Raw genomic sequence first — 21,724 nt, 5'->3', positions numbered from 1 at the left:
ATCCCCTCTGTTGTGCAGAAGTGACCCAGGGGATACAAGAAGCAAGGGTTGGGATGGTGTGATTGCTCATACAGACCCAAATTGAGCAATATTTCTTATAAAGTTATTCCAGTTCACTTGGAAGGTATTTTCCCCCTCACTCTGATGAAGGTGTATTGGGTGTGGGCAGCACCAATGGTGGCACACCCAGTAGTGGCATTATCTCCCCAGGCATTCAGTGCAGCTTTGTATCCCAACCAAGCACCCAGCAAGGTACTGCTCTTCCATAAGTACCTAAAAACAATCAAAAGTTAAATTACTGCTAACAAGCAAGGAGAGGAACATTTATAAATGCACTGTCAGATTAAACAAATATCCCTTATCTACAAGTTTTGTGTTGTCAGTAATGGCTAGAAAACATGCAAAAGTACATAAATTTATCATACTACGGCATATATAGTTGTAAGTGACACATGAAGCATGGAAATGGACTTGCATATATCTGAAATTGCCTTTATGAGTTACTATTTGACGTGTCTATCAGAGCTGAAGTGAGACTAACACAAGCTAAGCATGGATAGAAACAGAGGGTAATTTGGCGATTGGTGATAATTTGGTTTCAAAACATTCTCTAGAGTTTTTCTCAAGTCTGGAGCAAATATGCATGACAGGCTTGGGACTTCAGTGATCAGAGATTTTCTGGAGAAAAGATGAAAACAGATTTTACTTGTATCAGTGCAATTGCTGCAGGGACCATTTTCTTTAATCTGAGCTTGTATGGATTTGGGAAAATATTGTCGCTTAGCATTATAGCTGTATGGATGCCCTCTGTCTCCCTACCATCACTTGGGGAAAATGCCATTTAGGAAATACTTTGGTTTCATGCTACTGCTTCAGGCTGCACAAGAAAAAAGGGGCCAAGGAGCAAAGGGCTGCAGTGGGTGAACCAGTTTGCATCACCTAGAAATACTCCAAGTTTGAGGCAGAGAAGGGGAGGAACACACATAAGGGACACACATAAGGTTTTAGTAGCCAGGACAGCCAACCCTGCACTTTTCATAAGCACTAGATTCAATGAGTTTGCAGTTGTCAGTATAGTGTGCCTCTTTCCTGAGCCCTTTGATTGCTGCTGCCTTATACAGCACCTGACATAGGGGTCATTTCAGCAATATCTAAATTTTTGTTAGGCTGCCTGTTGAGGTAATGCTGCAGCTGATTCAAGATCAACACCACTTTGGCATTTCAGAATTGTGGCGTATGGGCTAAAATCTATATCACATAGAATTTAAGTGCTTCATGGGGCTAATCCCATGATGCTGCCCTGTAGAATTCTGCGTTGCTCCCATGTCATAGGAGTGGTGGCTGGGGCACTAAGGGCCCAGCAGATCACCCTGGCTGGGATAGGAGAACCCTGCACTCCCAGCATGCAGCCCTGCTCTCAGTACTGCCGCAGACAGCAGCCTCTTGGGATGTGCCCTCTGTGTCAAAACTTTCCAGACCGGTTGTGTTTTTATTATATTAACATCACAGATAAAAGCAAAGTTTTCGTCTTTCAGGGATCAGGCCATGCCCTGAAGTTCAGTTCTGGATCTTGGCTTTTCTACTGGTCAGGGATGTTCTCACCCTGAATGTTTTACTCTCCCTTTTAACTAAAATGTGTAAGTGTTCACATAGAACATATATTATACGGTACATGCTACCATAACCTCTGGCAGTACCATGCAAGTATCCATGCCGACCACTGACTCCTAAACCTGGATAGTGCTGGCTTTGCTACACATTGAAACAAAATTACATGATGAATGTATTACATGTGGCATCAGAATCTGTCCTTTAGAGGACAAGTAGGTTGAGTCCAATAGAGGTTAAATCGTAATAAATTCCATCCACTCAAGTATGCACATCCCACTTAAAACTCTGCAGAGCAAGGCAAACACCTCATTGTCTGTGCTTTAGCCTCTGGCCAGAGTGGCATTCACACTGTGAATTATATACAGATAATTATAGCATGTATCTTTTTAGAACAGTTTCCATAAGCAAAGAAATTGCAGGAATGGTGTTATTCATCAGATACAAGCAGGCCATTTTATTTTCTTTTCAAATGTTCTAGTTGGAAAATTATTCTGAGCTGTTGCCTGAGCTCGGTAATACTGCTGCAGGGATTTACCTTGTTTTGTTTGATTTGGGTTTTATTTGCTCAGTATATACTGCTTATGACCAGGTTCTCACTTGGTAAATACTGGTGTGATGAAGTCCACTTTGTGGATGTACTTAGATCCCCTATATCTCTTAGCGCAAACAAAAATTTGTGCATGAGAGAGAAAGCTTCACTGAGGTGTTCTGGCTGATACTCTGACAGCCATATTAACAGAAGCAGCCCTCTTTATTCCACTCTCCATATTGTAACTAACTCATCTCATCTACAGCTACTCTTTACTGGTTGGAGGATGTGATGAGGGGACCAGTGGTTTTGCATGTAGCTTAAGACATTTTTGGTAGAGAACCACCTAAGTGCTCTCTGCTCACAGTACAGGGGAAGAAAGGAGGTCCTGGGGGACCAAGCTGAAATCCTTTCAGAGCTTGTTGTGTTAGGGTTTCCCTCTGCACCTTCACAAGCAGGGAAGCTCTTTCTCTTGACTGTTTTCTTCTGCCTCCTTGCTGTCTTCTGAGCTGTTTCCAATGCATGGAGCACTATGGTGAACCAAATCAACAAGCTTTCCTGAGCTAAAAATACCCTCTGTCCAATTATTTATTGTCCTATATCATTTGTAGCTTGGATCAACTCTTTGGCTTGGTTCCCTGAGAGGTCCCATGGGAGTGGGAGAGGGAGAAGTGCAAGAGTAACCATGCCCTCTGACTGCTGCCTTAGTCTTGACCTAGTAAGCAGTGAAAAAGTCTGTCTTTCTCAAGACAGCTGGCCCAAGTTCAGAGCTCCAACACTTCTCTTGATCCCAAGAGAAGCACATGCAAGTGAGTGCAGTTTGTCTTAGGGGTTGTTTCATCAAGCTAGGCTGTTTTATTGTATGATCTGACCTGTGCCAAATTGCGTAGAGTCGGTCAAGGGCACAGGTGGCCAGGAAAATACCACCGGGGAAAGCTCCTCCTTCCAGTTGTCCTTTTGTTCAGGTGTAGAATAAACACTGCAGCTTTTGCACTGGGCCTGTCTTGAGTGTTGGGGCAGTTTGTTGATCTTTGCTGGTAACCTCAGAGATGCCACAAGTGCATCAGGTACCTTTGGGGACCCTGAAGACCACAGCAGGATGACTTATATGTTTTTATTTCTGTGAGCAGGCTAAACTGCACCTGCTCCTTCACTGGGTTGGAGTACTCTCCAAAATCACACTGTTCTAAAGATCAAATATGAGATGCCTAAACTGAGCATCCAAGCTGAGGTTTTGAACAGTCTGAAAATCTGTAATTACTGGTTTTTCCTTGGTTGTAGGATAATATTGCTTAAAATTCAAGATGCCCTCTGGGATGACTCCTTGACTTTTCCAGTCAGTTCAAAGACTCTTAATCCTTGTCCCCAACAGCAATATATTTTCCAGAGCAGACTAGCCATATGACAGTATTTATAACTTTCAAAATGTGACCACTCTGCAGAATAAAAACCTACCCATGACTCTGATAATTTGTGATCCTTGTACTTGAAGCAGACATCAAATACAGATTTGAAGTATGAACACAATGCAACAGTTAAGTTTGAAACTGGAACAGAAACTAAAACAGAAAATCCCACTTAGAATTTCTAAAGCAAGTGTAGGAAATTCAGAAATTCAAAATATATAAAAAGGGTCAAGCAGCTTAGATGATGTACTCAGAGCCTGTCACAGTGTTCCCATTTACCAGCAGTTGTCGCTCTGATTCCAAACACTATAATGTTTCTCAGGATGTATAATGAGAAATAACTGAGGAATGTGAATGAACAGCCTTGCTTTAAACATGGTCCAGAGTATTTAATCTGTTATCACTGTAACTCCTAATGCTGATGATTGTACTGAGAAGTACCACATGTTCAGTGAATAGTTTTGATGATTGGTAAGTGTGTTTTTATAACTGTCATTACGTTGTTTTTCCTACTAATAAAGCATCAGTTGTTCAGTAAATCTTCAACAGGTGTTGTCTTTTGTTACTAGAACTGAAACATATTTCCAGCTTTTTCAAGAGTCTTTGTTATTTGCTTTGCTTCACCCTAGTTTGTGATTGGTGCTTCTGTGAATTATGGCTCTACAAAAGTACCCTTTCATGTATTCATTTCTCCAAGTTAAAAGAATATCATTCTTTCAATATGGAAAGCTGTGCAGTCAGGCTGGGATTGCATTATGCAAACAATGAGATAACAGCCTCCTTTTGCTCCCACTGAAGAGCAAAGTGGAGCTGAAGGAGCCTCTGGAAGGGGTTGTAAAGTTTTTTACCACATTGTCTTCTATATAATTCTCCTTTGCTCTATATTAGCATAACTGAGAGATGTGTTCATTTGACCCCTGTAGGGATAGCACATAATATAGAGAATAACTGTATGAGTGCAGAATTTTTCAGGGTTGTGTCTGGTGTTTTTCTTCAGAGCAAGTTTGAATTTTCTCATTCATTGCAATCAAATACAATGGTGGTAACTTTTTTTTCAGTTCCTCTAGATTTAATAAAGCACAGTAATATAATTTCAGGAGGGGATTAATTTTTCTATCGTGCTGTTATAAATATTTGGGATCTCAGTGGTGCTCTGTGTGACACCTCTTCCTTCCCCACCAGGCAGAAGTGGATTTGAGTGCCAAAGATGAATATGCCAGAAAATCTCCTGAATCTGTCATACTCCCAAAATGTCAGAGTGAGAAGAGATGTGTAAGGCCTGGAGGTTCAGTTAGACCTTAAAACCTGAATATGTAGCTTAAGGGGTCTTTCAGGAAGCCCCCTTTCCTCCCTCTGAGCTTACAAGGAGACCCAATGCCCCTGAAAGTAATGTAAAATAGGTCCTCAGGAAAATCACCTTTGGTGATACCTGGCAGCATGACAGTTTCAGTAGTGTTCAGTGGAACTCTATCAATGTCCTCTCTTCAGGAATTGAGTTATGTCTGTGATGCAGAAAACTTAGTGCTACCTATATACAAAAGGCTCGTATTAGAGCTTTTCTATACAGAAAGTGATTGATGGTTATTCCAACTCTAAATTCTGGTACATCTCTGTCCCTGGGAAACACGGCATATTCCTACACTATTGCCACTGGGTCATGACAGATAATATTCTTGTTTCGTATGAAGCTGATGCTTAACTTACTGTAGTGCTTTTAAGATAAGTGAGCAACAAGTCTTTGCCCTGTAGTTATTTTTCCTTTCCTTCATGGAGCTTTCTTCTTTCCTCCACAGTTTGTCAAGGAACAAATAACAAGCTGACCCAGCTGGGACATGTGGAAGACCATTTCACCAGCCTGCAGAGGATGTACAACAATTGTGAGGTGGTACTCAGCAACCTGGAGATTACATATGTGGAGCACAATCGTGACCTCTCTTTCCTGAAGGTTAGTGTTCATGACCAATGGGGCCTTCTCTGCTGCAAAACATCCTACTCCATTTTTTAAGTGCAAGGATCAGCTGATGATAAAATTCCGTGGTGATCCAAAAACATAGCTAGTTAAGGTCAGAGGAATAACAGCCTACAGTCTAAGCATACCTGTAGGCTGTAGGGTGCGCTTGACCCTACTAAAGAAATCAGATACTTTGAGAAATACCTTTTCAAGCACTTGCCAACCTGTGCTGGATGCCATGCAGATGGGTTTCTTCTCATTTACAATTAGAATTACATCCTTACCTATTACCTCACTTCTCAGAGAGCAAAAGGCTTTGTGGTGCTGTTGGGCAAAGCAGAGCACACAATGAGTGGCAGATTGTGAAGTGTGGAGACCTTTTCCCTGTCCTCCAAACTGCGTTCCTTTCCCCTGCCATAGTGGTGAGTCCCTCTCCAGCCTGAAGTGCTCACACCCTCAGCAGGCAGGCAAGTCCTGTGCAATAACTTCCCACATAGATTCTTGAAGTGATCTTCAAGATAATCCCCTGTGATTGACACATGGACTACTCCCATCTCAACATTTGTTTTGTGCACAAGTTCATGGGCAAATTAAGGCAAGCTGAGGAGGGAGTGAAGAGAGGATGGATGTTAAAATAGAGCTACGGCATGGGGAGGAGCCATGGCTGGCATAGGGACCTCCAGGTTCTCCACCAGCAAGCAACAAGCAATATCAAAAAATGTGGTTTGAATATATGGGTTACAAATATGACGGTATTGCCATTCTTCTTTCTCAAACACAACCTGATCAGGGATCTCAGGGTTCCAAGGAATGTAACGAGTCTCTTGAAAATTTATGGGTAGCCTTCATAGAAAAGGAAAATATCCTTAGTAGCCTGAAGGGTTTTCACTTGCAGTGATTTTTGTAGGGGATAGAAATGGATATGTTTCATAGTGCAAGACAGGAATAAACCAACATGCAGGAACAGTGCTTCACTTGTCTTTTTATCCTATAAAGATATATATTTACGAAGGAGAAGGTTGCCTAGTCTTCCCTTCTGATGAGCATGGGAAGAGGCATAGAAGAGACCATGTGAAAGCCTGAATCAGGTGGCATCTGTGTGCTGCCAGTTGATGAAGGCTAGGCAAGTATTTATGGAAAGCATCACACTTAGTCATTTCATACATGTTTGCCCTTTTCCCTGCATCTCTTAGTCAGCCCCACATATTCTTACTTGGGGACAGAATTAGGGGTATGCTGGACCTTTGGAATGACCGTCACTGCTGAAAGTTTGATTTTATACGTGCTTAACTACCAAGGTTTTGCATATAGTCCCTTTTTCTTCTTGGATTTATTCATTTTTAATGAGATTAGGTGGTCTCTTTTCCCTTAAAATTGAAAGATGGTGGATTGGAGGAGTTGGAGGAGGAAAGCCGTTACTGAAGAGTACTATGGATTAAGCACCTTGTTTCTTCTGTTGCTCTCTCAGACAATACAGGAGGTTGCAGGCTATGTGCTCATCGCCCTTAACATGGTGGATGTCATTCCCCTCGAAAACCTTCAGATCATCCGAGGCAATGTGCTGTATGACAACTCTTACGCCCTGGCTGTTTTATCCAACTACCACATGAATAAAACACAGGGACTCCGACAGTTGCCAATGAAGCGGCTTTCAGGTGAGACACGGGCAAGAAGTGAAGGCACCTCTAAAGCCAATTCAACTGTCAGGTTATTGGTTTTCAGGATCTATTGGAGATTGCCTCTCAAAGTCATAGGCCATCAAAACCCACTTTAAAAGCAAGGATCTGAATGTAGTTTTCTAATTGTTTTCCTGCTAGCCAGTCTTCTGCAAAAGACAAAGAAAACTCATCAAGATTCTTCTTTGTTCCCAAAACTGGCAAAGAAGCATCCCTTTGTTATTTTGTATTATTTGATTCTAGTGCATACATATTGATATTTTCTGTTAGATCCCTGTGGTAATTGGTAATATGTGTGGCTCACGTGGTCTCTGGCTGGGCACACCAGTAGTGCCTACTCTGCTGACTGCTGTGGGCCCCAGAGGTGGCACCAGGCAGAAGATGCACATCGTGGCATCTTGGTGGCATCTGAGAAAAGCCGACTCTGCAGAACCTGTCGGTCTGATCCAGGTGTTAGTTACACTGAAAGGAGTGCTGATGCCCTGCAGATTGTTCCTTTCTCTCAGTATCATGTGACTTAGGTAGAGAAAGATGTAACTTATTTCTGTTTCTTTAGATCAGAGACATTTTGGTGACGTCTTTGGAGCAAATTAGGGATTTTCTTCACTTAGCAATTTTTTTCTCCCTTTAACAGAAATTCTCAATGGAGGTGTTAAAATCAGCAACAACCCCAAACTGTGCAACATGGATACTGTTCTTTGGAATGACATCATTGACACAAGCAAGAAACCTCCCACAGTGCTTGAATTTGCAAGCAACCTGTCTTCTTGTGAGTATTAACTTAGGAAAAGTGCTATGTGTCCCTGTCCATTTCAGAGAGTAAAATGAACAGCCCATCTTTCATGCAGTGGGTTCCTGTCCAACAATTTCGAATGAAGGCCACCCAGCTCTCTTCCAAGAGAAGTGCTTTCATTTCTGCACCATTGGCCTAAGACGTAATTTTTCATTACAGTTAGGTCCTTAACTGATAGCTCAGCAAAGTTCTTGGGAATGTTCCTCTTGATTTAATACAGTACCATGCATATGTGCTCAGCTCAGAAAAATATGCATTCATTTGGTTTCTAGTGATCTTCTGTTTACATTGTAAGGCCCTGGTCTAGAAAAACCATATGGGTAGCTTAATGAAGCCTTTTTAGAGCTAAGGCCCAAGTAATGCCATAAAATTCTCCTGTTTTGGGCTGCACATTACCCTGGCAAAAGTATTAATAAACAGGTAGATAAATCTGACGCTTCAGATCAGCAGGGAGATGAGGGGATATTTAAAAGTTTGTACAGCATATGCTTAGAGCAGGCTCAAGCTAATCTTTCAGCCTTACAAGTCCTTCGTAAAATCCCCAGTCATTTTACAGAAAGGAGGGTTTATTTTCATTTCTGAGCATTTCATTTCTGGCACTATAAATTGGCAGGAAAACATATTTTCTTTATCTTCTTGCAGTTGCATAATTGCCTGAGAGCTAATAGCCAACTTCTGTGTTGACTTATTTTTCTATGGAGCCCTGGCGTAATCAAGGAGTTGCAAACTATACATGTCAGCACAGGAGTTTGGCTCTGAACACCAGAGAAATGTTAACCTTTAACTTTTCAACTTAAAAAAAATAAAGTTCTTTGGTCCCACACTAAATCAATCAACTCTTGGACAACTATTGGCATTTGTTCAGCTATTTGATGGCTGACGGGGGAAAGGAGAATCACATGCTGTTAGTGGGAAGAAACACTCGAGTAGGAAATGTCTTTTAAATGTAGTGAATTCCACATTAATCTGCTAAGACAGCCTTTTAACGCATTAATAATGATCCCATACTCTAAAATAAGTTGTTTCTCTGGGACTTTGCTTGTCATTAAGAGAAAGAAGAAGAAAGAATAGAGCAAGGAGGGAAGAATGGGAAAGAACCCAGCACTGAACCCTCGAGTTCAGGCAAGGTGTCTGTCCATTCTGCCCACCTCTCCATTAATCATCCATCTGCAACATAGTCCAGCACAAGGAGTATTTTTGGCAGAGCATGGGAGGAGGGCACAAAGCAGACAAGTCAAATTGCTTTGTGGTCAGAGTAGCTGGCAGTTGCCTGTGAATCCAGTTGGATTTGTTTTCTTTTTAGAACTGCCTGGTTCAGAAACACTGATTTACATGTGGCCTGTGGTGAGCAGCTGGCACATGCCTGAATTCAAGCCAGTGGTGACTTGCCATTGCATGAAAACCCCAGCAGAAGGGCCAGCCGGGCAGTAGCTGAGATTCCTGTTCCTGGGAAAAATATGCCTCTTTCGTAAGCTAGACTGGCTGGGTAATGTGCTCGCTTGCTCAAAGGTGTGGAGGTGGAGAGCTGCACGTAGGAAAGCAGAGGTGAACAAAGGACAACGAATTCAGCTCTCAAATTTTTTGAGCACTGTTATGTAGGTGCTTCGTACCCTGGTTTATCAGGAAGGAAATCTCAAGTCATTGTTTTCTGTTGTTCATGGTATCTTGTTATTTTCTTCGTTTACAGAATATTATACTCTCTCTTGTGTTTTAGGTCCCAAATGCCATCAGAACTGCACAGAAGACCACTGCTGGGGTCCTGGTGAACAAAACTGCCAGACATGTAAGCCTGCAGATTAGTTAAGAAATAGCTTGTGTGCTCTAACACACATACTACATTTCTGTCTACTGAAAAACTAACTGTGTTATGCAAGTAGGAGGCTTCCTTGATACTAAGAGAGCAGCAGAAACATCCATTTACAAGTGCCTGATATTTTGCAACAGTTTATTTTTCCTAAAGTAAAGGTTGAGGGGGAACACCATGACAATTACTTTCACTGCCTTTTTCTTTTTCCTTTAAAAAGTGGGGAAATACACTGGGTTTTGTTTTGTGAAAAGTTTGGTGGAAAACTGCTGATCTAGAAATAATGCAAATGGAATCAACAGCCTACATTCAATTTTCCATTGCAAATAGTCACCTGAACCTAAGTTTTTTGTCTGCAAATATCAAGCCAAATTTGTGTGACTTAGAGCTTGAGGAAAGAGGAGCATATACCCTTCCTGTCTTCACTTAGTGTAAGCTTCAGCTTTTGTCAGTTTGGCTCTCGGGGTGGACAGTGGCTGTGCATACAAAGCCCTTCCTGGGTCGGTTCCTGCAGCTGAGGCTGCACAGCTGTCCCAGGACCTTGCGAAACCTCAGGTCTCAGTCCTGCAAGCTTCCAGCTTTTACAAACCAGCGCTGGAATCAGGAGGGTGACGAGTGCATGAAACAAAATCTTTTGCAGGCTCTTGCTCGCCTCTCCAGGCATTTGAGAATCTGGCCAACTGAAAATGTATCCCACATTTCCATATGTGGGAAAGTTTGGGGGATACGTCTCTTTCTTCTGGAAATGAATGTGGGATATCTATATGAAGTAAAATTGTTTGATGTAATATATGTCTCCAGCAGGAAACTCTAGTCAATAGTTATCAAAGTGATGAGGTGCTTTATTCCCCTGTTAATTCTTTTGAAAAAAATTGTATCAAAATGCTGTTCATGTAGAACAATGTGCCTTTTATTCCCGTTTCTAGTTGAATGGAGGAGTTGCTATCAGAGAAGCTAATGCATACTGTGGAAATAATCTGTTTCCTTGAAAATATATTACCTTACTTACAGGTCTACAAGAAAAAATAAAATAATACAGTTTGGATACAGAACTGTGTAATGGAAAAAGAATATACGATTTTGAAAAATCACTGTTGTATACCCTGCAGCTGGCTATTTTTTGAAATAAAATTCTGTTAATTAACAACCATGGTTTTCAGACTTACAGGAATTTCTGATAATATTGCAACTCATTTGTGCCAACTGTGAAGTTGATAACAGTTAGCACAGTGCACAGCTGAAACGCTCAGGATGCTGTATGAAGCAGAGTAGCCATCAGGTTCTTCTGGCACCTTATGCCAGACTTCATGGATCAGGTTTGGGGTTTTTTTAGAGAACAAAACAATCCCATTTTGGGTATCTGGTACAAAAACATGCTAGCCATTCATCTGTGTGTTTTTTAAAAATTGTTCTGATTATCCTTTTCTCTGCTTTGATAGTCAAATGGAGAAGCTTTCCCAATATTCAACAAAATGTTGCAGGCAGTTTTTGCTTCCCTGCAAAAAGCTGGGTCAGGGCCAGTTCCTTCCTTTGGGTTGTTGCACTGGTGCAAACCCTGAGGGAGTTGTGTAATGAAGATAAAATTTGGCCAAGGATTTGAACATTAAAGAAAAATAATTCAATGTGCATATGAAATCTGCTTGCTGAGTGAGTCTCCTCTATTCCTGCAAATTTTGGAAATATTTTAGTGCATTAAAGGGACATTTTACAGCACCACGCCTACAATGCATAGTTTCCAGTTATAGTATGGAGTCCTGGCAATTCTGTCACATTGTTTTTCCCAAAGTTAGCACCATAACAGTAAATTTTCTCAATGAAATGGAGACAGATGTCTCCATGTCTCTGTTGCCCAGCTATAAGATGCAATGACTGTCACAGAGTTTTACTTGGTCTAGGCATTGGTGCAACAGGGTTGTTCTTTCTAAGCAGGACATATTTCCTGGCTGGGATCAGAGTTCTTAGCACCTCATAAGAGCCAAGATAATTACAGGCTGAACATGACCCCTTCTTACCACCACCCACACTTGCTCTCACCCCTCCCAAACTTTGGCCTCAAATGAGGACAGAACGTCCGATGAGGAAAATCTAGCACAGAACCTGCACCAGACCTTTTCTCCATATTTCTTGATCTCATTACAGCAAGTACAGCTGATGTTTTTCATTTTTTCTTGTATCTTCCAGTAACAAAAGTCATCTGTGCTCAGCAGTGCTCCGGTCGGTGCAGGGGAAAGGTGCCCAGCGACTGCTGCCACAACCAGTGTGCCGCAGGGTGCACGGGGCCTCGGGAGAGTGACTGCCTGGTAAGGATGCTGCACCACCACCACAATGGCTTCAGGCCCTGACACGGCGAGCAGGGCTTTCAGCTTCATGTCCTCTAGACTTCTTCAGCCCCAGAAGGCCTCCCGAGGGATGCTGACCTGGAGGGTGCTCCAGGGCTTCCCTGCATGGGGGTTGGTGGGAGGGAAGATGACATGAACTTCACAGCACCCTGAGCTGGTCTTTACTGACTCTGCCCGTGGACCTTCCTAGTGTGTTCCAAACCAATGCTAGTGCCTTTGACTGCCCAGTGAGCTCAAAGTTGTTGCAGAGCATTTAAGTGTTCGCTGTAGGCAAGTTCCCCACAGGAACAGGCCCACAGCTGCCCCCATGGTGCAGCAGTTATCCTAGTACTCCAAAGCTGTAATCCATAGCTTTGCCTTGTACTCCTTAGCACTAGTCAGTAGTAATCTTGGTTTACTAAAGCAGGAACTTGTAAGGGAATTAAAGAAGTGATGGATCTTCATTTTTTTGCATTTCACCAAACTTCACGTGTGAAATCCAGGTTTCCCTTTCTGCTTTTAACTTGCCACAAAAGCACTGTATTTGGGGAGCCCTGGGGCAGTGAAGACAGAAGAAACAAATGGAGCTTCTTTAGGGAGTAAAGGTCCCATTGCTTTTCCACGAGAATTTAAGGGGTTTGCTGCATGCCATGGTTTTAACTCTTCCTCATGTTTGCTTTATACTTCATTGAGAATTAAGTGACATCTCAGTAATCACCACAGAAATCATCTGACCTGGATTTTATTGTTGTTACCTCTATTCCTGGTTTCCTTTTAAGATGGCTATGATCCCATTACTGGCTCACAGGGAAGACAGTTACTCTCTCTCATCTGGAAAGCTAGGGGAGAAGAAAGGGAAAAAGAGAGTCATTATTAATTTAATGCATATTTAGATTGGAAGAACCAACTTGCCCTTCATAAATGCCTGCTAAATTGTTCATTACCTGCAGCCAAATATAATGGCTTGAGTTTAATATTTAGCCAGAAAAGTCAGTAATTGGCAGGAAAGGACTTGATTTGATTTAGGTTATTAAAAACTGGCCAAGAAAAGTACAGTTTGTCTTGATCTGGTTGCTGCTTGTAAGGGAAAATTTTTCTGTCTAAGGCATGCAGATTTGCTTCTGTTCCCACGTGAATCCCAGCAGCTCTCCACCAGAATGCCAAGGTTTCTTGTTCAGAAAAAGAAAAGTTCATGGTTTCTTTTAAAAAAAATTACTGAACTCCATTGCCCAGCCTAAAGCAACCTTTCAACTTCAGAGCTTGAGGGACCATCCCTGTAGCTGCTTGGGGGTTCCGTTAGAGCTAAGCAGGAAGCAGATGAGGCCGTCAGACTGTTTTGAAGACCTGATGTACAATCGTTGTCACTTTTTAAGGAAAAGGTAGTTTAATGGGTGCTGTTGTTCAATGACAGGCATGTCGCAAGTTTCGGGATGATGCTACATGCAAGGATACATGTCCCCCATTGGTCTTGTATAACCCCACCACTTACCAGATGGATGTGAACCCTGAAGGAAAATACAGCTTTGGAGCCACTTGTGTGAAGGAATGTCCACGTAAGTTCATTTCAGGTTGCAGCCTTAGAGGAGGTGGGGTGTTGGAGAAAAAGGGGGAAGGGTCGTATGTCATCCCTCTGCATTTGTGATCAGGTGAAAAAGCACTTGTTCTCTTCAGTGTCTGTGGCAGCTGAGAACAGGTGACAAAGAGAGCTTCTTGAAACAGTCTGCATCCATCACCTTTCCCGGTTTTAAATCTTTGCATTTTGACTTCTGAACATTTTTCTTTTGGTGAAGAGAAAGGTGTCTTCTAAAAACTATTAAAACAATGGCTATATGGGATCAATGCTATGGATTACCAAAGCATTTTCAACTCTTAACTGGTTCTTAATTAGGACTGTTAAAAGTAATTGATTTTAACACTGTCTCAAGGACTGTGATCATTTTTTTCTCTACAGATGCTTGCTTTTCCTTTCTTACTGTTACATTTCTGTATTTTTTTAATCCATCAGGACTTTAATGTGGTTTCATCCTTCTGTGACCATTCCCCTCCCTGTAAAATGGTGATAGCACTGTATGTTCATCTACCTTCAAATGATGTTTGTGATGTTAATTCCTGTACTTTCCTGAGTGTGCCAAAAGCTCAAAACCCTTTTTTCTTACAAGTCTTGAAGTGCTTGTCTGGCCCTCAAAGCATCCCTCTTGTATTTCAGTCACCTTTTGTATCCTTTTTTTTTCCAGACAACTACGTGGTAACAGACCACGGCTCCTGTGTTCGCTCGTGCAACGCTGATACTTACGAAGTGGAAGAAAATGGTGTTCGGAAGTGTAAAAAGTGTGATGGGCTATGCAGCAAAGGTGAAAAAAGCATGAAATAAACCAGTGAGGCTTTGGGATGATAGAGAACTTACTAGGAAAAGTGCAGGGAGATCTGATCTTAGTTAAGTGCAAACTCAATATAAATCAGATCCAGTAATACTCTGGAGATCTGACAAGAGGTTTGATCAGGAAGCATGACTGTGGAGCATGCTCTCCAGGTGGGATACACCACAAGTACAGTAGATAAAACTGTGTTGTGTGCATGTATATCTTGCACACCAGCCTTCTCCTCCATTTGTCCTTCCCTGTGTCTCATCAAGGGGAATGGAAATGTGACAAAGAGAAAAGAGGATATGCTAGAGCTTGTGTGCAGAGATGCTTAGACCAGAGCTGCACCAAGCTGGGCAAGCAGGAAGCAGTTATCCTGTGGCACTTTCTGAAAAGCAAAAATAGGCAAAAGATCCATGAAACTCATCTTAGAGTGGCTGGTTTGACTATATGGGAATTCTTCCTGAACTTGTGGCACCTCCATGTTTCTACCCTGCCATGTGACTGGGCTTCACTTTTGTCCCCCCTAACTTTTGTATCTCTCCTTTAACAGTGTGCAATGGCATTGGAATAGGTGAACTTAAAGGGATCCTCTCCATAAATGCCACAAATATCGACTCCTTCAAAAACTGCACCAAGATCAATGGGGATGTCAGCATTCTCCCAGTTGCATTTCTAGGGTGAGTTACCTGCTGGCCATCAAGCACTGAAAGAAAAAGGCTAGGGAAAATCCAGGCTAAGCTGTTCTTTTCCCAATTTCTCATTATGTTTGTTTCAGTGATGCCTTCACGAAGACGCTACCTTTGGATCCCAAGAAATTGGATGTCTTCAAAACAGTTAAAGAAATATCAGGTTAGCAGTGAATTTAAGCTGAGGTGTTTTTTGACTGATACTGCCAAAAACACAAATGGGGAGGACGGGAATTTTTTAAGCACATGAGGAGAAGTGCATGCAAAATGTTTCTTGTATCTGAGCTAACAAGGGTCACTCTTAACCAAGGTGGTCAGCAGCACATTGCCAGCATTACTCCCACATAACCCATACTGGTCTTCCATCCAAGGTGTGTGGTTTGGCCAGAACATCCCTTCTGCTGAACTGGCAGCCCTAGAGAAGAGTAAAGTCAGTGGAGATCCTCAGCCACCCAAGAAGCCTGTGATGATGTAGAGGCGTGCCACTCCAGCTAAAAAAAGCCAAGTGTGTTTCTATTTGTGGAAAACCTTTCAGCAGCTTCTTAGGGAAGCGTGCTCAGTGGCTTGCGTCATCCTTATGGAGACACCTTCTCCAGCCTGATGAGCCCTTCCTTGGGCTGAATGTGTCTCCATGAGCACAAAGCAGCCAGCAGAGCACTCAGCCACCATCTTGCACCAAGTATCAATTAAAAGTAATTGTGTTCAGCCCATTATGCAATGAATGTAACATCAGGGCTGGGTCTACAGACACAACTCCACTTCTCCTCTTCTCTCTCATCAGTATAGTTCCCCTTCAGGGTAGCACTGACTAACTACAGAGCTTCATAGAGCAGCCTGCAATTTTCCACATTCTCCCCTTCCTCCCAAACACCTCAGCTGAGTGGTGAATTCTGCTTGCCTCAGAAAATCCACTACAAGTAGCTGTTCTGCTCTGTTTCTGCTTTTCAGTTTTCCTCTTCCCTGAGGTCTGCTGAAAAATGAGGTGGCGTGCTGCCTTTCTCCCACAGATCCAGAGTCTGCAGCTTCTCAGCCAGGGTGTCTACTGGCAAGAGCCATCATTGCTGGTGACTCGGTGTGGCAGGATGTGCAGCTCACCGACATGCTCTGTTGCACTCCTAAGCCCTCATGGTGGGCTGAGAAGTAAACTGTTTATTAAACAAGGTTTAAAAATATCTCCTTGCTCCCTAAAATGTCATGTTAGACTTTGAGATCCTTCAGATAAGCATAGGGAAAGTACAAGTGCCTTTTCCTGGTGCAGGATTTGCTACAGGAGAAGGTTCTGCTGCCAGTACTAACAGTGAGTTTATTTCCATTATGGTTATTTTTTTAATCTTCTTTTCCTCTTGCAGGATTTTTGTTAATTCAAGCCTGGCCTGAGAATGCTACTGATCTCTATGCTTTCGAAAATCTGGAGATTATACGAGGCAGAACAAAGCAGCAGTAAGTAAATCATGTGCCACAGCCACTCTAAGAGAAACCCTGTTTTGAGCTGCTCTTGTCTGAGCACACCAAGGTTGCAAGCAGTGTGAGACTCAGGTGTCCCAAAACTGATGGAAAATGGGGCAAACCCTGCAAGGAGCAGAGCACCATCTCTGTAGCATAGCTAATGTGCCCTGGGAGTAAAGACCCTCAGTTCTGTGCCATGTATGGAGGGCTGCCCTGAGCCTGCTTTCAGGACCAGGGTTTCCCCCACCATCCTGGAAGCACAAGCAGAAAGTGCTCTTTACAGTCTGGAGTAGGTCATAATGTGATCAGAAGCACTATGGGATTTGAGGCAATTGGGCAGTTGTGGATGGAGCTGCCAAGCAGTGCAGACATCAGCAATGCTTCCAAGTGCCCTCCCTCCTAGGCTTGCCCCAGGAGGAAGAGTGACTTGGTGGACAAGAACAAAATAATAGCTGCTTTACCTACAACCATTGTTCCACATCACTTACTTGTCAGAACATGTGTGTCCTGACAGTTTTAGCTTAAAAAACCCTTGCAAAACCAAATGTATTGCAGTTGCTATGTAAGAGGCATGGTATGTACATGGCATTAAGTTTAGAAGGCTGAGCAGAATCTTGCTTGAAGAATATGCAGTTCACAGCAGGACGCATTTGACAACTAAAAGAAAAACATGCTGAGTAAATCCTGCTTACTAATGACCTTTCTTGCATGTTTTTTCTATTTGTCCTTCTCCATTTTAGTGGCCAGTATTCCCTTGCCGTTGTTAATTTGAAAATACAGTCCCTAGGGCTGCGCTCCCTCAAGGAAATAAGTGATGGAGATGTTGCCATTATGAAGAACAAGAACCTCTGCTATGCTGACACCATGGACTGGCACAGCCTGTTTGCAACTGAGAGCCAGAAAACGAAGATTTTACAGAATAGAGATAAAAATGAGTGTGGTAAGTGAGTGCTGCATTCCTGCTCGCCATCAAACCTTGTGCTGGAATTCAAAAGTAAGCTTGCGTTTTCATGATTCAAGCAAGGCTTTTTTCTCCATGTTCCTCTAGCTACAAAATTCATCGGTGATACTGCTTTAATAAAAGTGGTGAGGGAAGAGTGAGATTTTTTTTTTTTTTCCCCACCAAAATGTGGACTTTGTGGTGTCCAGCAAATCAGGAGCTTCTTCACTACTATGAACATAGTGAAGCCATGTCACTTAAAGGACACAAAAGTTAACTCCTAACACTGACTTTTTTTAACAAGGTTGAAGCTGTTGTTCAACCATACTGCTATTGACTGCAATGGTCCCTGGGCCAAAATCTAATTATTTCTTTTTGCAGAATATGAATTTGTTGTATTTTAGAAATTTGTCATAGAAATACAGAATGGTTTGGGTGAGAAGGGACCTTTAAAGGTCATGTAGGCCAACCCCCTGCTGTGGGCAGTGATGTCTTTCACTAGACCAGGTTGCTCAGGGCCCCATCCAATCTGACCCTGAACTTCGAGGAATTAGGCGTGCACCAATTCTCTATGCAACTCAGTGTCTCACCACCCATTGCAACTATGTCTTCATTGTATCCATAAATCTATTTACTCTTTCTATTTAAAAGCATTTCACCGTGTGGAGTCACTACAGGCCTTGTTAAAAATTGTTACAAGTGCACTTCAAGTACAAAAATGCCCCAATAATGTTTCTCCAGAGCTGTCTCTTCCCCAGGGTGGACATCCCCAGCTCCCTCAGCCTGACTTAACTTTATTATACTTCTGTTAAGCTGCCACAGAGGAGATCATTCTTATTTTGAATGGCCAGAAATCACTGAATTTCAGGCTTTGGGATTTAGAGAAGCATGATTACTCCTCTTCCACTCTACCAGAACCATTCATATCTGTTTTGGAACAGGCTGGGGAAACTGGTTGGTCAGATGGAGTGAGAACGGAGAGTTTGACCTCTCTCTTACCTTGACATTCATGTCTTTTCTTGTCCCTCTTTCTCTCTCAGCTGCTGCCAAGCATGTTTGTGACCCCCTGTGCTCAGACATAGGCTGCTGGGGCCCAGGGCCCTTCCACTGCTTCTCCTGCAGGTTTTTTGATCGTCAGAAGGAATGTGTTAAACAGTGCAACATCCTGCAAGGGTAAGGTGTCTCAGGGGTGCTCTAGGTTTTTGTAATGGTGTGGGGGCTTTGGTTTTTAAAATGCTTTGTAGCTAGAAAGAGAGCAAGAAGCTGGGTCTCTGGTTGCATGGGATTGCCTCAGCTTGCGGAGACATTGTGTGAACAGTGAGACAGTACCTAGCTAAGGTATCTCTCCTGCCCCATTCACTATTGCTTAGGAGTTTGCTCCTGACATGGTGACTGCTAATAAAACATCCCCTTAAGCCCACAAGGAGACTATTTGGAGGCCCAAGGATGCCTTGGGCTTCCTTCCCATAGGAAAGAAAGGAGTTTAAAGCTCAATCTGTGGCTGTCATGTCAAGTACACTGTGTGAGAGCCAGAGCCATTTAGAATCTCTGGGAGCTCAGTCATCCCCAGAGCCAGGACTTCGTGGCTTGATAGACTTCTTTCCTCTTGTATTTGCTCAGATGAGCTGCTCACTCTTGCAGTTTGCAAAGCTGCAGTCAAGGAAGAATGAACTTTCATCTGAAAATGACTGAGAGCAGCAATTTCAGACAAAATTATTGCCTCAGCCTCACTCAGGACATGGAAAAAATATTGCTGCCTTGTGTGTCAATTCAACAGGTGATGTAGGTGGAAAAGGCATGTCTAGCAGCAAAATTACAAAGTTTGACTTTTAAAGCTCCTGAGTATTAAGCAAGTACTTGTCAGAGTGCTAAGGCCTCTGATGTTTGTATTTCTCTAGTGGTTTGCAGTGCAGCTGCCTTTTTTTTTTAAAGTGAATTCCCTCTAGCAGCTATTATAACCTGAAGGGCAGATCAGGGCATTATTTTGTGTCAAATGATGGGTAGATTTAGCTTAATTAATAACACCATTACTTGAAGTGGAACAGCTTTATTGCTATTAAAACCATCTGTTCCCAACTTTCATATTTTAATGATTCATTGTGTGTTGTAGAGAGGACATGAATTTAATTATCAGTACCTTGCTGTTTAACTTTCCTAATTATTATTTGTTGCCTTGGAATTACTTGAACTATTTTTGCTGATCTCTTTGCATCACTACCATTTAAAAGCCTCTAGAAATGGTTGTGAGTATTCTGTGACATTAGCTTAAAAGAGAAAGGAAACTAATTTGTAGTGTGCAGTCTGGAGTGCCATGTGTTTCACTGTCAACCAAATTTCCCTTACTCTTACGTCCTGGTTGCACTGAGCAAGTGCTACTGGTGTAGCCAAGAGGGTCCCTCCTCTTGTCTGAGCATCATCATCATCATCATCTCAATCAAATGTGGAAAAGTCTGGAATAGGAGTGAAGACCATGATTTATCACTTGCTATTATTTCTAAGGTTTAATTGTTTCTCTTTTTTGTTGTTGTTGTTTTCCAGGGAGCCAAGAGAGTTTGAAAAGAACTCCAAGTGCCTCCCATGCCACCCTGAGTGCCTGGTGCAAAACTCCACCATGTACAATGCAACCTGCACTGGACCTGTAAGAGCAGATTCATCTTAGCAAACCTGAGCCTCAGATCACATATTAATATGTATTTCCCATGTTCAGATAATCCTGAGGTCTCATTTTAACCCTATTTGAGGTGAAGCAGAGAATGGAGGTAGTTAGAAATCAAGATCTTTGGGCAAGGGAGCAGGATAGGAACCTCAGGGTGTTATTTTCTGACAGGTAATCCACAGTCACAGACATTGCAGAGTCTTTAATATTTTTTAAAATATTAAATTTTGTATTTTAAAAAAATACTTACTTTGGCAAATATGGCAAAAATTTGAGTAACATGTAACCACTCAAAGTTGGTGTGAAGACATTAGAATCAAACTCAGATCTTAATTGCAAAAATCTAGTTCTCTCTTTTTTTTTTTTTTTTTTTTTGAGATCAAATCTCTTTCTTCCATCACAGGTCCACCTCTGTGTTATTTAGCCCAACTCTTTAAACACCTCTTGCCACCACCAACAGCCTCTGAGTGTTTGACCCTTGCTCATTGTTGTGGTTTAGGAATGGTACTCTCCAACTTAGTACTCCCACTGGGACTCTCCAAATGACAAGCCACTCACTCACTCCCTCCCTGCCTTCCCCTGTGGCAGGCTGGAGAGGAGGACTGGAGGCATAAGAGGGGAAAATCATGGATTGAGATAAGAACAATTTACTGGAAACAGCAATGAGATAAGAAAAGGAGCAGTAACAGCAACATTAGTAACAGTGTACAAGAAAGGTGAAAGATTCTGATCAGCATTACCCCACTGTTTCCTCTACCATGCTTGCTCAACCAGAAGGAACCCCTTCTCCCCAGAAGAAACTCCTTCCCCCTGCCCCTGGGGGAAGGAGGTATAAATGAGGGGGTATAGAATAATCCCCATGTCCTAGCCATGCCCCTCCTGGCTGCTGCAAAAATTAACCCTATCCTGTCAAGAACAAGGACACCCATCATCAGTTTGAAGAGTCACTGCGCAGTAATGTGAAGCATTTCCATCCTCTCTCCTAGCACCATGGCCTCAAGGATGCTATTTATATTATAAACTCCTTTAGGAGTGACCCCCTGTTCCATATATGCCTAGCATCTACTAATCAGTCTATTATAGTGGCCCTTAGACATTACAGTGATTAAAATAATCTTCCTATAGCGTGTCTTACTTTTGTCCCACTGCAACCAGCACTATGGATCCTGTCTGGTTTTTCTCCACAGTAGAATTTGGCCCACAATTGCTGGTTCCCCTGCTTTAAAATATTTAGGTCATTCATGGTGCTGTTACAGTCTTAATAAAAACAGCTCTGTCAAAAATGGCCTAAGGCAATGCCTTTAAATACAAACAAGTGCTTTTCAAAGTGGAAAAAAAATACATGGACTCCTTGGGTTGCCTTCATCATCCTATGCTTCTTCCTAACAGAGGAAAGAACCTGTGATGAGAAACCAGAAAAATAATGATTTGATTCCAGTTTTCAGGGAGGTCTATATCCGCTATTTTAAATTATGTGACAGTAGATTGCACCAGGTAGCAACCAATCTGTCTGCTTTTCAGCTGGTCCCTTATCAAGGTGTCATT

At 42.4% G+C, this 21,724-nt stretch overlaps 1 protein-coding gene across 1 annotated transcript in view; it reads left to right on the top strand.

The window, feature by feature from the left end:
• Window positions 1-21,724, top strand: part of EGFR (epidermal growth factor receptor) — a 155,864-nt gene that overhangs the window by 104,010 nt on the left and 30,130 nt on the right. Inside the window, 13 exon segments of the mRNA XM_041425213.1 lie at window positions 5,340-5,491; window positions 6,966-7,152; window positions 7,808-7,942; window positions 9,681-9,749; window positions 11,952-12,070; window positions 13,500-13,641; window positions 14,323-14,439; window positions 15,002-15,128; window positions 15,227-15,300; window positions 16,487-16,577; window positions 17,324-17,523; window positions 18,564-18,696; window positions 20,062-20,161. Of these exon segments, the coding sequence (XP_041281147.1) occupies window positions 5,340-5,491; window positions 6,966-7,152; window positions 7,808-7,942; window positions 9,681-9,749; window positions 11,952-12,070; window positions 13,500-13,641; window positions 14,323-14,439; window positions 15,002-15,128; window positions 15,227-15,300; window positions 16,487-16,577; window positions 17,324-17,523; window positions 18,564-18,696; window positions 20,062-20,161 (1,646 nt within the window).

This window comes from Onychostruthus taczanowskii, unplaced genomic scaffold (assembly GCF_017590055.1).
Source record: "Onychostruthus taczanowskii isolate IOZ18803 unplaced genomic scaffold, ASM1759005v1 scaffold88, whole genome shotgun sequence".
NCBI classification, from domain to species: Eukaryota; Metazoa; Chordata; class Aves; order Passeriformes; family Passeridae; genus Onychostruthus; species Onychostruthus taczanowskii.
This window is presented reverse-complemented; position numbering and strand designations above follow the sequence as displayed.